At 44.8% G+C, this 15003-nt stretch overlaps 1 protein-coding gene across 4 annotated transcripts in view; it reads left to right on the top strand.

Annotated features, from left to right (window-relative positions):
* The first annotated feature begins 3358 nt into the window (after positions 1-3358).
* RAB3B (RAB3B, member RAS oncogene family) overlaps positions 3359-15003 on the top strand; it is a 51788-nt gene continuing 40143 nt past the window's right edge. The window contains exons 1-3 of one of the 4 annotated variants that reach the window (XM_050306872.1): positions 3385-3471; positions 8418-8498; positions 14454-14681. In XM_050306872.1, coding sequence (XP_050162829.1) covers positions 8478-8498; positions 14454-14681 — 249 coding nt within the window. In that variant the 5' untranslated portion in view covers positions 3385-3471; positions 8418-8477. Of the gene's footprint in view, positions 3472-6496; positions 6515-8417; positions 8499-9240; positions 9259-14453; positions 14682-15003 lie in introns of those variants that run through there. The other 3 variants (XM_050306873.1, XM_050306875.1, XM_050306874.1) reach the window with 3 other exon arrangements.

The following is a 15003-nucleotide window of genomic DNA, read 5'->3' as shown; positions in this document are numbered from 1 at the left end:
CTCCATTTCCCAAGTCTCTGCTGTGATGTGGGGGATGAAGGGGAGATATCTTCCTAAAGTTTCCTTCTCCCATTACTACCACTCCCAGTCAGGGCAAGGGAGAGAAGCCCATAGAAGCAGAGAGAAGAGCTTGGGCAGAGCTGAAGGGGCAGGACAGTCTGGACTGAGTTTGGCTAAGACTGTAGGATCTGGCTGATTAGACATAATTTGCTGGTCTACACTCATTTTTTGGCCATTTTGCTCATGCACAGCATGGTGTAGGTAGATGTGCTGCAGAAATATTAATTGATAAGAACTGCAAATGTTCCCCCTGCTTTCTGAGTGTGTTTCAGGTCACAACACAACATGCTGTGCATAAAAGAAGCTGCACTGGCAGCACAGTCAAAGTTGGATGTCACTTTATTGTACCGTTTCTGATGTTATGAACAATGTTCAAAATGCCATTTGTAAGGATTTTGGTACATTAGGTCTGTTAAAGAGAATGGAATTTGCACACATCCTGGGGACACAGCATGGGCTATACATGCTTTTTATTCTACACTGAGGCAAAGAAGCACTTGGGTGAGTGCTATTCAGACAAGGAGGATTTTGTTTTCTCCTGGAGGTTGGCACGTTTTTATCTGCCTTCCCTGGATAACAGCTGGTAGTGAGCTGAAACCACCACTGCGTGTGCAAACCGTGGGATCCCAAACTTTGGGATACAGTTTTGTTTAATTATGCCCAATGCTTATAATGAGCTTAGGCAATGAATCTGTTAGACACAGGGTCATTACTATTATTACTTCTTACAGCATTACACACAGCAGACCATTATCCTTGATTCAAGTGTTTTGGTGCTGTTCTTGCTTTAAGAATAAATAAATACATTAATTAAAAAAAACAAAAACACACAACCTTTTTAGAAAAGAGGGAACTAAAAAGATTGAAATTGTTTCCTTAGATCAATTGCACTGTGTGAGGATGCAGTGTCTTGAATTAAAAATGTTGGGAGGATAGTAGAGTGTATGTGTTGTGCTTGATAAATGTGCTCTCAGGGCTGCTGTGAGAGAGTGAGATAGATCCACACGTCAGAAAACAAGATAAAGCACAACATCTGCTCTTCCCTTCCACCTCCGTGAGCTTGTGGGAGTTCTTTCCTGTTCCCTCATTTCCTCATCTATAAATCTAAAATAACACAGGCTCTCCTTACTGGAAGTTGTGTAAGCAACTCATGACTGTATGATGTTAAAACCTGGAAGGGAAGTGCACCAGGAGAGCAAAATATATTCTCTCCATAAATTATAGAAACGTGGCCAGAAAGTGATAAACAGAAAAAAATCACTACAAATTCTCCTGTCTCTTAATTACCTGGGTGCATCCCTTCTTTTGGTTATCCCTGACTGAGAAAGAGCCTGTTTGTAAACACTGGGATTCAGGGGTGGCAAGAAATCTGGAAAAGCCTTTGGAAGTTAGGCTGAACAGCAGCTCTGCGGTCGTGGCTGTGGTTATGGGATGTGAAACCAGATGATCCCTAAGTAGGTGCCCAAGTGAGCCTAAGTGAGCCCTTTGCCATCAAAGGTGCAATCAAAGGTATCTGCTCATGACCGCTTGCCTTCTGTGTTGGTGCTTTATAGGGCTGTTGGCTCACAAGGGATCTCTACACTGAGGAGCAGGCAGCAGGCAGAGGGAAAAGGATTATCTCCATAACTGCAGACACTGTGCTGGGGAGAGTGGAAGTCAGGTTTTGGAAAACGCAGAGACCACCTTTCCCTGAGCAACAAGAGGATTGCAAGGAGCTAGAAAGACTTTTGTAGGTGTCCAGCCTGTTAGGCTGTCTTTGAAATACCTTTTGTAATGGATCTGGGATTCTGTTATGCTGTTAATTATTTCTAGTTGCCTACACAAAGCTGATATCTTACTTAAGGCTTGAATTAGGGTCTGGCTTATATAACAATAATTTGAGTTATGGTTTTGATGGCAAATAAACATTGTCATTCTAGATGAGGGTAGAAAATCACTCTGATGCTGGGTAGAGTTGTCCTCTGAGCCACCTGATAGATAGCTCTGGCTTGGGTAACATGGAGAAGCTGTATGGCATCTCTGATCTGCAGTGAGGTGTTCCTCAAAACTTCTTGGCATCTCTCCTGTGATTGTTCCTAAAATACACACCTTGGTTATATGCCAGTTGTATAGCACTACCACATCAACTGCCCTGGTGAAAATGAAGCAATAAAAGCAATTGTTAGAGTCCTTTAAAGTGGCTGAACTGTTGTAAAGCTCAAGCAGCTCCAAGGGCTGGTTGACCTACAAGCCAGTCCAAAGATCACTGAAGCTCAGATGCTGAATATCACCAGATGTGCTAAAAGCTCTTAGGAGTAGACAAAACAATCGCTGTCCTGTGTGGGCAGTGTCCAAGCTGAGTCAAAGTGCTGCACATCAAACACAACGCACAATGAGACTCAGTGGAGAGGGAACAGTGCTCTGAGGGATGCAGCAGGGTGTAGAGGCATCTGCAGTCCCCAGTTTTAAAGCCCTGACTTCAAAGGTGCTCCCTGAAGAGAAGACAAAAACCCTACAAATCCAGTACCTTCAATGGCTCCTGCTCTGGCATTCCCTTACCAGCAGCTTCTCTCTCTCTCTCCCAGACCTGCTCAAGAACCCTGTCTTTGTGCTTAGGCACTTGCTTAAATCCTGGCAGTGGGAAACGTGCTGCCATCTTTCTTTGCTGGCTGGGAAGCACCTCATTACTTATGTCAGAGACACATTTAAAATGCCCATTATTTTGCTCACTTTGTCCAGGGGATTATCTCTGCAAGCTGTTTTGGTTTCCCAGCAAGGAATAGACCACAATCAGGTCTCTGATTTGAACTTGGGGTCTTGGAGGATTTTGAAGCTAAGAGGGTCTGCTGCAAGTCTTTCACCAGACCTCTTTCATGCAAACACAGATCGCAGTCAATGCCTCACTTTTCTGCCTTTTCACCACTTCAGATGTAGCTCCTGATGCCACAGCCACCATCACTAGGCTTCAGAGTCAACAGTTCTACTAATGACAATTCCAGACCGTGTGGAAAGCGCGACAAGGATGGCAAGTTAGGGTCGTACCCGGGATGTCTTCCCTGCCACCGGGCCTTTAGGAACGACTAAGGTGGTTCTCATCCCCAGGAGCGGAGCACGGGGCGGAGGGCGAGCGCTTGGCCGGGGCCACCGGAGGGCTCGGGCAGCCTGCCTGTCTGTCCGTCTGTCTGCTCACCTGCCTGCCTTCCACCGGCGACCGCTCCCCGGTGCCGGGCACGGCGGGGTCCCTCGGCCGCCGCTCCCAACCGGGGCCACCGCCCCCGCCCCGCCGCGCTCCGCCCCCGGGGCCGCCCCAGGTAGCGGCGGGGGGGCGGCTCCGCCACGCGAGCAGCGACCGTGGGACCCGCACGGCTCGGCTCGGTTTAGCTTGGCTTGGCTTGGCTTGGCTTATCGCGGCTCGGCGCTTCTCCACCGCAGGTAAGAGCCGCGGCCCCGCGGACGGGGATCCTCCCGCGCCGTCGGGGCGCTGCCTTCCCCTCGAAAGTACCGGGGAGGGGGCTGCCAGCGGGGACTCGCCGCGTCTCACCGCCCTCGCCGGGACCCAAACACTCTTCCAGCCTCCTCGCACCGTGCGTCGGGGCTGTCCCCGGGCTCCGCGGGCCGGCGCAGGGGGCAGGAGGTGGCCTGCCCCGGGGCAGGGGGCAGGAGGTGCCCGCGGTGCCTGTGGGTGCGCTCCGCGCCCCCGAGGTGCGGTGTGAGGGGCAGCCCTCGGGAGCGGCGGGGCGCAGAGGGCAACAGCAGTTCCAGCTCTAAAATAAACATTTCCCAGCAATGCGAGGCGATATAATAGCCCTTTATCTTTGAAATACCCTGAGCACGGGGCGGGGGGGCTGTAGGGGAGAGGCTGGAGAGCGGGGCCTTCCCAGCTGTTCTCCAGCTGGTGTGTGACCTGCCCGTTCCCGTCACGCTGGGCATTGCTCGGCTTGGGGAGTGCGAGCAGGTAACACCACAACTACACGGCGATAAAGCACTGCCGGGAAACGCGGGATCGCGGTGCCATTGTCGCTGCTGGGGAAGGGCAGAGACCCGGGGGGTGTCGGACTGCACAGCCCGCCCGGAGCTCCCACCACGGAGCTGCTGTTCGGCAGGACAGGTGAAAGACCAGACTTGTGCGTCCACCCACGCTGCCCTATGGCACTGGACAGTGAGTCCATTGCACAAAGCCAAACGGATCAGTCGTTCTAATTTAGTTCATAAAAACTCTCCAGTTTGTTCAGTATCTGCTAAACAAAACACAGTTATTTTTTTACCATACTTTGTGAGACTGCACTTTGATTTTCCCCAGTGTTTTCTCCATGCTCCCAGCAGCCCGGCAGCGCAGCTCATCTAATACAGAGGGTAACATCGTGCTGTGGGACTGCAGGGCAATATCACCCACACCGGCACTAGTGGTTCCACCTTTTTGCTTCCCACAGCTCTGCCTTCACTCTGTCCTTTCCTTCTAACGAGCATGACATGTTGTGTGCTTGTGCAGTGCATCAGGTTGATCTGACCTAAATTAAGTCTAACCTGTCAAAAAAAGAAAAAGTGGGGGTTAATTCTAGCCTGGATTTTCAATGTCCTGAGACAATATAAGAGTGTGGCCTCAGAATATGTGTTTTTGTGCAACTCTTTGGTGGCAAATCTAGTTTCAACCTCTCCTGCTGTTTCCTATCACTTATTCCTGATCTAGTGCTGCACTCTCAGCTGTGCAAGTAACAATCTGTGGGGTTTCATAGTAGCCTGGATTAGCTCTGAGTTCAAATAAACATCTCCTTATAAATGTTTTTTTTTCCCCTTCCAAGGTAAAAATGTCACTGGAACTATAGTTTTAATCTGTGTAACTGTTCCTAGATCATGGGAGAACTGGTGTTCGTTTATAGTGGGTACAAGATTGAATCCATACACTGCTGTATGAAAGCGTAAGAACTAAAAGGCTTTTAATTCCTGCTGTTTGTGCTTGCTATCCTGGAAGTGTTTGCATATGCATTCACTGAAGACTTTGGTATGATCACTGTCTTCAGGACAGTTTCATCAGAAGAATTTATAGTGTAAGCCAGAGGAGAGACTAACCCATCTTTAAATCAAGCTTCCTTTGCAATTTTGACAAAATCCTGCTGTCCCCTTTGCAGATCTGATACACTTTTCAGGTAACAAACTGACAACACTTAACTAACTCTAGGTTTTACAGCAGTACTTCTTGCTACATCTAGGTGTAGCAAAGGAATACATTTGTTATTTGTTAACATGATAGTTGTTGTTGTAGTGCAATAGTCATGTTAGTTGACTTGTGTGTGGTTCAGAGATAGTTTTTCCTACCTTACTTTTATTTTGATGCAGCCCCAGATTAAAATGGGCAGGTCTCAGCGTGACATTTCAGAATCTTGGATCACCCTGGCTGGTTGTAGTTCCACGGAAGGGCAGTCACATCCACCTGGCCCTCCCCAGCAGGTCCGTGTGTGTTTGTTACTGGTTTGGCTGAGGAAGCAGGGTTTTTTTGAAGCATTTCTCAATGGCTAACATTGAGAAGTATCCTGAAGTGGTCATTTCAGGTATGTTTTCTGCTGGTAAAATGTATCTTGTGCTTCAAGTTCTGCCTATTTGGTGAGCTCCTGGAAATGTGTGCTTAGCTTAGTGCAGCACAGTAGTGTTTGATATTTGACGTAAGCAGTAAGATTTATGTTTGGAAGTATTAGCTAATTAAAACAGGGGAAATGTGGGGGTGCTTGTTGTAATCCCAGTTAGCAGGTGGCTTACTTTGCAGCATGGAGAACATCATAGAACAGAGAAATGAATTAACTTATTCATCACAGGTCTTTGCTTGGCAGAGGAGGATAAAAGGCAGCAAATTAAACTTTAGCACTGCAGAGACATCTTGAGCTGGCCCTGTTTCTGTGTGGTTCTGGTGGTTTCTCCAGGAAAATACCAGTCTCTGGTCACCTGATTTGGTCAGGACAGCAGCTTGCTTTTACCTATAAGTGAAAGGTTTTAGACCCAGTGATGCAGAAAAAATCTGTAGCGCTGTCTCCTGCACACTGGTGGAGGGGTGTCTACCTGAATCTGCAGGTGGTGTCACTCCAACTCCAGATAGGATGAGTTCCATCATGTACCTGAACTTTCTTTATCTTCCACCACTGTGGCATGGCATGGTCATGGCTTTCTCCGTGGAGGGCTGTATCCCAGTGCAGAATGTAGCTGTGCCTTGCCTTCAAGCTGGGGAATGATCAGCAGGGACTTACTTGCATGTGTTTTGTAGTAGAACTTGTACAGATTCATCTTGTGTGTTGCTCAGAGTTCTTTTACGTCACTGTCGGTGTGTTCAGCAGTGAGATACTGGGAAGTAGTTCACTATTTCCAGTTCCTTCGTGGAAAAACTGAGGCAGAGCTGCGAGGCTGGAGAGCCCATGAGAAGGAAACTGAAGTCTGTTGTCTCGGCCATCGCTGCAATGTTTGTGACAGGAAGGAAGGGCTTTAATGAACGGTGAGTTTTGTAACACCAATCAACCTCGTTGGTGCGTGCTATTCTCTGGATTTGGGGTCTCAGCTAGTGATTCTGTAGGCCTAGAAACTGGTTGCCTCCTGGGGTTCCGGAATTCAATGGAATATTCAGGGAATTGCAGAAATCTCTGCATCCACTCTTCAGTGCTTAAGGAGGATGTAAATTCCCTGTTCTGTGCATCCTTTGGGAGGGAGCTGAGCTGGGCTCACTTAATGGCTCCCCTTCACAAGGGGGTATCTTCCTCTGTATTTTGGGGCATAGCATGTTTGCCAATAGGCATGGAACCAAGAAAAGACTCACAGAAGAGAGTACTATTTCTTTACATTTTTTTGCTATTGTAAAATTAGAGTGACTAATTCCTCTTTCCTGAGAGTTTTGTTGTGGCTCTAAAATGGACTTTGAGGATGTTGGACATTGTGCAGGAAATGGGAGAGGCCTGGCTTCAGATACACAGAGACATTTGGCTCAAGGAAATCTTTCTAACGACAGTCCCAGCCTGCAGCTGAGAGTTGTGAAGTTAGAGAGTTGATGGCAAAAGGGTGATATCTACTGGTTCTTGGCTCTTGTGCCACACCCCAAAGGTTCTTAAAGACCTTTATAAAGCTCTTTTTAAAGCCTTGGCCCCAGATCTAAATGGGTAATAGTAATAAATAACCACTGACATTGCTTAGAGTTTTTTATCCTTCAGTTGTCATGCATACATTGAACTTGTTTGTAGCATGTAAATTCCAGAGCAAATTCACTACAAGAACCTTCTTGTAATGACTTCTGGAGCCATTAATAAAGGCATTTTAGTTTTTACTGTCAAGATGAGGAGTTCACATTTTTAAAGTCATAAACATAGACTATCTGTGTAGAGAGTTGAATAATTTTTGTTCTAGATCTGTCAATTGAGTTAGTTAGATTTCACCCCAAAATCAAGTTCTGGATGGTACTGAGGTGCAAGCCAGAGGCTGTCACAGAGAGCAGCTGTTGCAGAAGGCAGGGGTGTGAGAACAGGAGGAAATGTGGCTGATACCAAAAAACATGTGATACTCTGGGCAAGAGCAGTGTGCAGCCTTGTTGCCAAGTGAGGTGACTGTCAATTGTGTGGGTCGTGAGAAGGGATTTGCTTTTGATCCAAGTTCTCACCTGGAATGGGTGGCTGCAGCTTGTTGTTTACATAAAGTCTGAGTTTGCCCACATGTTTTGGCAGCCTCCACAAGGCAAGATAATGTGAGTCAGGATGACAAAAGGTGGTGTGCCCTGGGTTATTGGAGAGGAAATGCACCAGAGACAAAGCTGGCCTTTAGATTGTATTAGCCATGAGAAAGATGACTAAATTCTCTTATGTTTTTCTGCTCTAAATCTGAATGACTATTACTTTGAGGCAGTTATTTGTGTGTAGATGTGCTGTAAGTTGCAGATATTTCCATGTCCTACTGCAGTTGCCTTTGCAGCACTGTAGACTGTGATCCAGGCTTTGTGCATAACACCAGTGTGTACAGACGTATTTCAGCTGCTCCCTGGTTCCATTTGCTCTGCTGCATTTCTGCAGGACACGTGTGATGATTCCTATGTAAGGTTTTCCATCTACTTGTAAGATTTATCTGGAACTTTTATTTTAGCTTAATTGAGATAATCTCTCTGTAATAAACTTTAAACTGATGGCTCTAAATATTTACTGCTATCTTAATATCTGTCACTAACTCAAGCACTGTCTCTATTCTCTTTGTACCCTACAGAACTTTCCTTTTTACCTTCTGTGAAGGAAGCTCAGATCTTACACAGCAGTGTGTTCCCAGCCTAACCTGCCTACCCAGTAGTCTCCTACCTAATAATCCCTAATATTCTCATTATCCACCTTTATCACAAACATTTTAATCCTTTTGCTTCTACATCGCAGGTTCAACAGTGTGACCACTCTATTGATTCATATACTCACAGCAAAGCCTTCATCTGTCTCATGGATTATAGATCCAGATTGGTAACTATCGCTTGCTTGCAATATTTATTAGCAGCTATGTTAATTGCTCACACTCTGTTTTCTGCTTCTGATAAATCTCTCTTGTAGCACAGCATTTGTGTAAGACTCCATAAGGTCACAGCCTTATTTCCTTTATGAGCTTTATTCTTAGGACGACGCACATTGGTTGTAAAAAATTTCCATAGCTTGATAGAAATTCGATTCAGAATTTAAGTTCTGAAAAAGAAAACAAAAATATTTATTTTCCAGTGACAGAGCACATAAAGGAATGAGTTTTTATAATAGAAAATTAACATAGATGTATAATTTGTGAACTAGAGTATTTTAATTTAAATGCACTTTTAAAGACTCTTTTTGGGGAATAAACCCCTGCAAGGTATTAACTCTTTCAAAAAGAAGTTATGCTGCATGTTAGTAATATCTCTCATGGGTTACTGTTTAACTGTACGTATTAGAGATTAAGAAATCTTTTGGTTTACCTACTTTTTTGTTGCTTCCCTACCAGAAAACTTAGAGAATATTTTCCACAGTCGTTTAGCATCTTCAGAGCTGTCTGCAATGCTGCTGTCCTATGTTTCTGTAAGAGCCTTGGCCCGTGTGTGTGATCTATTTGACTTTAGCACAATGCATGTGGGTTTTTTTTAAAACTTTGACCTTTAATTGGGCTCGTTATTTCTGCTTTACCAAATGAGTGTGTCTAGTAATCTCTTTTCTTCCTTCCACACTCCTCAGTGCCCATGGATAGCCAGGAGTTCAACAGGTACAGCTGTGTTTGTGACTGTGCCCCTTCTCTTGTTGCCTGCTGTTACCATTTATTCCTTCTAGACTGATAGACATCAGCTGCTTTCTCAGATTTTCTCTCTTGGCTGACCTTGAGCACTGGAAGTAAAAACCAGTACTGTGGAAGTAGGAAAAAAGAAGTTTGGACTCTGATATAAAAGGAACAATTTAACACTGATAGCTCTGTGAAAAAAAAATGTCAGGAGAAACAACAGGGTCTCAGCTGCTGAAAACACAGACATACACACACAGAAAATGAGGCTGGACTGAGCCTGGAGCAGCTGACATAAGATCTTTGACTCTCAGAAATATAGAGGGTGGTTTCACCCCATCTTCTCATCTGCCTGAACAAAGAAATGTGTCTGTGCTGGCAGATGATGATGAAACAGTTTAACAGTCACGTTTAAATTGTTACTGGTCCTATGTAACACAAAACACATGTAGGAGATTTAGGTTTTGCCTTTAGAAATGAAACAGTGACATATTAAAAGATGTTTTTACTGCTAGAAATGCCCAGAAGCTGCAATATCCAGAACATACAGGTTCATAAGAAATTGAATTTGTTAGTGTGTAGTTTGAAGTATGAGTTGCATCAGTGGGACCACGTTTCATGGTTAACTGAGGTGACTGATAGAAGACAAGGAGACTTTTTTCCAACCTCAAACTTCTTTCTCACAGTGTTGTGAGAGAAAATGAGACATAGAAATGGTCATGTCTGTGAACACACCCGTGTGGTTGCTAATAAAGAGATGTGTAGCTTCCAAGGGAATGATTGGATTTCTTGCTTCTTGGCTGTGAGAGGATAGAGAAGAGCATACTCCATTAGTTTGGAGCCAAAACTGTAAGAGGCTGGCAGCACTTGGAGTCGACCTTAGCTTTTTTCCTGGAAATAAATGAATGGTGAGATACAGCAGTTGATTTTTAACCAACACTTTGAGCAGTTCATCCATTTCACTGAAGCTGGCTGTGGGCAGTAAATACTGCAGAACAGCGGTGCCAGTGACCACTTCCAGTGATTCTTAAGAGCAGGAACACTATGCTGTGTTCAACTAGTTTGATTCTTCACCACGATGTTGGTCAAAAATTCAAGAGCACAGCTGTGTGAATCCATCTGTATGACACATTTCAGTGAGCACTGAGAGCAGCAAAGGCTGGTTTCCCATGGAGGTGTCTTAGGGCAATAGGCTTTTTTTCTTTTAAACTTCATTAGACCAAAATAGAAACTAAATGCAGGAGAGCCGCCTTGACCGAGGAACATATTCTTTGGTGGCTAATAAGCTCTGATTAAGATTTTATTGCTTTAGAGCATTTGCAGCAACTGGCTCTTACGTGGTTTCTTTGTCTAATAAAAGATGAGCTCACACTGCAGACTTTTTCCTCAATAGGGAAATAATAAGGTATCTCACAGCTACGTAACTGCCTATTTTCACAAACTAGTTGGAAGTGGATGTTTTGGAGACCTTACTCCCGTTACTAAAGCACATGGGGGAAAAAAAGGTTGTCAGTTTTAGTATGCTCTTAGCAACAAAGCAGCAGGCTACCAAGGCAGACAACCAAATGATGCAAGGCTTCGTACTGAAGTGTCCTCAAGGACAACCTGATTGGCAGCTTTTTCCTCTCATATGTAATGGGTTTTATGGAATGCAGATAAATCTTTCCTGTACAGGTGCTTTATTGAGGATCATTCCAAGGCAGTCAAAATGGAAACGCTCACAAGCCTCTCCTTTGCCCTCTGCATGCCGGTTGTGTTTGACTTGCTCTTCTGCATCTGAACCCGAGTCAGGGTGCGAAACAGCAGAGATGCTGCTCCATTTGGAGTCATCCCAACTGAACAGTGTAATTGTGTAATATATCCCTGTGTGCCCAGGGAGCAGGGGCCACACTGCCAGCTAAATGGCCTTGGACCAAGGAGGGAATACAACCCCCTGGGAACAATGGCTGTGTGAGCTGTCTGGATGATTGGGATGGGAGCTGTCCACCCTCGGTGTGTTGTCACCGTTCCCCTCTGCTCAGAACCTCCTCCAGGTGCCGAGGGCTTGCAGGAGATGTGATTCCATGGACCTGTCTCTCAGTAGCATAGCAACTGCCATCACTTCCCACTGCTCGGTCCCCTCTGCTTGGCTCCCTCAGCCGTGCTGGATCAGGAGCTGAACCAACTTTACAAACAGCCCTGCAGAACAGAAGTTGTAGGAGGATTTATTTTTAACTGGGATCTCTCTGTGCTCTGAACCAGCTCTTGGTGGGGTACAGGACTGGCATGACTAGGGAGTGCTTGAAGCAAGAGTTAGACAATAGGTGAGGAAGAGGGAGGGGAGGGGAACCGGGAGAAAGGTCTGCTGTGTCCTGGCTTCAGAATTCAGCAGCAATTCAGGGGCAGCTCTGTGAACACTTTCAGCCTAAACGCTGGTGGAGTTCATCTTCAGTCATGATCTGCCATGAGAGGAGTAATCAAATATTAGCACAGAAGTCCTTTCAGTTTCACTCTATTGACCGGGGTGGGGGAAGGGAAAAATCAAATTTAAGCAAGGGGATGGAATTTTCTTTGAAATCTTTGTGCTCAGATGCTGCCTCTGGTGATTCAGGGTGCTGACCTGCAGCATCTCCAGCGCAGCACAGAGGCAGGCGCAGGCCAGCGAGTGTTGTGCTTCTATGACAACAGCCCCGCGCTCCGTGCAAGTATCATTTGATCTTATTTTCTGTGTTGTGCTTCTAACAAAGCTGCTCGAGCTGGCCACACTCTGTAATTGCTTTCTTAACTGAGATCTGAAAGTCACATTCTTAGCCAGGTACACTTCTGATTAGAGCAATCAAGGGGGGTTAATAGGAGCAGCAGTGCTTCAGTTAAAAGATCAGCTTGGAGTGTGCGGATGGATTCTGTGAAAGCAGGGGCAGAAAGAAGGTATTGATTCCTGTATGATTAGTGGAATACTTCTTTGTTAAAGGTCTGCCTCTGAATCTTTAAATGACCAGCCTTCAAGTGATGAGGGCTTCTCACTTTTTCAAGCCTCTGTGAGTGGAATGGAGAAGTAGAGATTTTTTTTTTGTTTTCCTTCTTCACTTGAGTGCACAAGTGTTCTCATTGGTATTTGTGGAAATTACAATGTATATGGGGAAGACAAATTACTCAAATAGACAACCTCTCACTGTCTTCCAGTTTGGTGATGGTACAAATCAACTAATCACCTGCTGCATAATTTTTACAGCTGAGATTTCTAAGATTGAGGAGGCTGTGAGTGCATTGGCCTGAGTGTGTGTGTAGAAGTTAGTCAGATGTTGAATTCTTCATTTTAGAAATTCCTGTTATGAACACAACACATGGGTAGAAGAGCTATTTTCTGATACACTGATGAGAAGAAAATTTGTTCCTGTTTTCTGGAGTGTTTCAAAGGACTGTGCAATCTGACAGAAGAGCAGCTGAAGTTCAGAAGAGAGTGTATCAGAATTGTGTTGTATCCTACAGAGAAACACTTGTGGGAAGATTTTATTGCATTCAGTGCAGCTGTTCACTATTGAGCTACTGATAAATTACTTCAGAAACTATCCTTGTTAATGCAATCTGTGAATGAAATGCCTGCTGCACCAGCCCTTCTCTGTGTGAGAAAGTTGCACATGTTTAATTAGAGATAAACCGTCCTGCATATTGTACTGAAGTTTAAACTGGGTTGGGTTTGGTTTGGTTCCCCTCTGTGGGGAATTTAAATTAAATTATCATCCCTATTTAAGTTGCCTTTGGACAACATTTTGGTTTATAGCTGTTTAACTGTAGTGAATTTTTGGTTTGGTTTTGTTTGTTTTTTTTTTTTTCAGTGAATGAGTGAAGTCCTGTGTGCAGGTGAGACTTAGTAAGAAGGGAAGTATTTGGGCATTGGAGGGAGTTTTGTTCCCAAAGGTGCCTATGAATCTGAGTTGAGGGGAAAATTAGCTTATTTACTTGGATGCTGGAGAAAGATGAGTCTTGGGTCTCCACCCTGTGCTTTCTGACACTGCACACAAGTAGCACAGGTCCTGCTTTGGAGGAGCAGCTGCTGCTCAGACCTGTGCTGTCATTGCCCCAGTTTGCCAGCCCTGTGCCTGGTTATAAGGAGCCAAGACCTTTGCTTGTTTGATGTGGGGTAGAGTTTGAAGCAGCATGAGAGATTAAAAGTGTGGTATAGCTGGTAAAAGGTAAAGTTTCCTTTTCCTCCTCAGTAGCAATTTGGTCTGTGTGGTTGTGTTCTGCTCTCTACAGAGATGAAAAGTCAGGGCCTTGCCTTCTCCCATGAAGTGTCAGAGCTGCTTTAATTAAAGCAGCCAGGGCTGCTCAGTGAGTCCTGATATTTCAGATTCAGCTCTTGTTTTCTGCTTTCTGAATCCAGTTCAGGGTCACAAGGGAAGCAGGGATCTCTGAGGCTGCATCTTCCTTCCTCCCCACCCCACTAATATTCACAACTCTCACGACCACATAATAACATAATAAAGGGATAGTTTATCCATTCCAAATGCTGCCTGCAGCCACACTGAGCCCTCATATTTTATGCAGGTGCTGTTCATTTCAATTGCAGCCTTGATAGTAGATGGGTGTTGGATAGATTCAAAATTTCAGCTGAAATTCCTGCTGTTTCATCTTATCCTGTTGCCTTTTTTTCTTTTTTTTTTTTTTTCTTCTGTAAATGTTGAGGACAGAATTTTCCTAAGGATAAAATGGTGGTGGTGCATGTGCTAGAAGTGCAGATTTTCCATAGAAGTCATAGAAGGAATTATTTAGGTTTATTTACCTTGGAGGCTGCTTGATGAGTTGCACAGTTGGCTGCACTGTCAAAGATTTTAGTTCTTGGTTGCAGTGCTGCAGTTTATTGGAGCAACAGAAGTGGCACCCTGCCACAGGAGTAAAGAATGGTGTTTCCCCACGAGTATTTGAGCAATCTGCAATATCCATCTGTTATTCTGTTCAACACAAAGCAGTGTAACAGGTGTATTTCTTGGGTTTGGGAATCTTAGCAATACAAGTGAATAATAGACATTTAAAGCCAGGATTTAAAAGAAGATTTCAAAGTGTGTTCCTCTTTATTCAGCAGATATAGTGGTTATGACATAAGAAAGTAGAGAGGTAACCTAAACATATGGTACACACTTAAGGAAAGCAAATGCTGAACTGCTCTTAAATGTGTTCTTTTTCTGTGTTTGTCATTGTCTTAGATGGCTTCAGTAACAGATCCCAGATACAGGCAGAAAGATACTTCAGACCAAAATTTTGATTACATGTTCAAGCTCCTGATCATTGGCAACAGCAGCGTGGGTAAAACATCCTTCCTCTTCAGATACGCCGATGACACTTTCACACCAGCCTTCGTTAGCACAGTAGGGATTGACTTCAAAGTGAAAACAGTTTACAGAAATGACAAGCGGGTGAAGCTGCAGATTTGGGTAAGTGCCAGCGTGTTCAAAACCACTTTGTATTAATCCCAGCAAAAGATATGATGGTAAAAATTGGCTTGTTTGGAAGTAGATTTCTGGATTGCTATAGACTTTGGTTGTTCCTCAGTCCTGTGTGGCTGCATCTTTGTATCCCTGAAGTGAGCTGAGTTCTCTGTATTGCTGGTCAGAGCCCTGGTATTGTCTGAAGCAGCTGCTCTGCAATCTGAAGAGTCTGTCCTATTAAACTGCAACAAACCCTACTCAGGTCTGGAGCCCTTCAGTAGCACTTTTTCAGTGAGCAGAAATTCTGTGAGTGTTCAGTGAGTGAACT

Source organism: Myiozetetes cayanensis, unplaced genomic scaffold (genome assembly GCF_022539395.1).
Source record: "Myiozetetes cayanensis isolate MyiCay16 unplaced genomic scaffold, myiCay2020 scf12, whole genome shotgun sequence".
NCBI classification, from domain to species: domain Eukaryota; kingdom Metazoa; phylum Chordata; class Aves; order Passeriformes; family Tyrannidae; genus Myiozetetes; species Myiozetetes cayanensis.
Note: the sequence above shows the minus strand (reverse complement) of the source record. Positions and strands in the feature narration are given on the sequence as shown.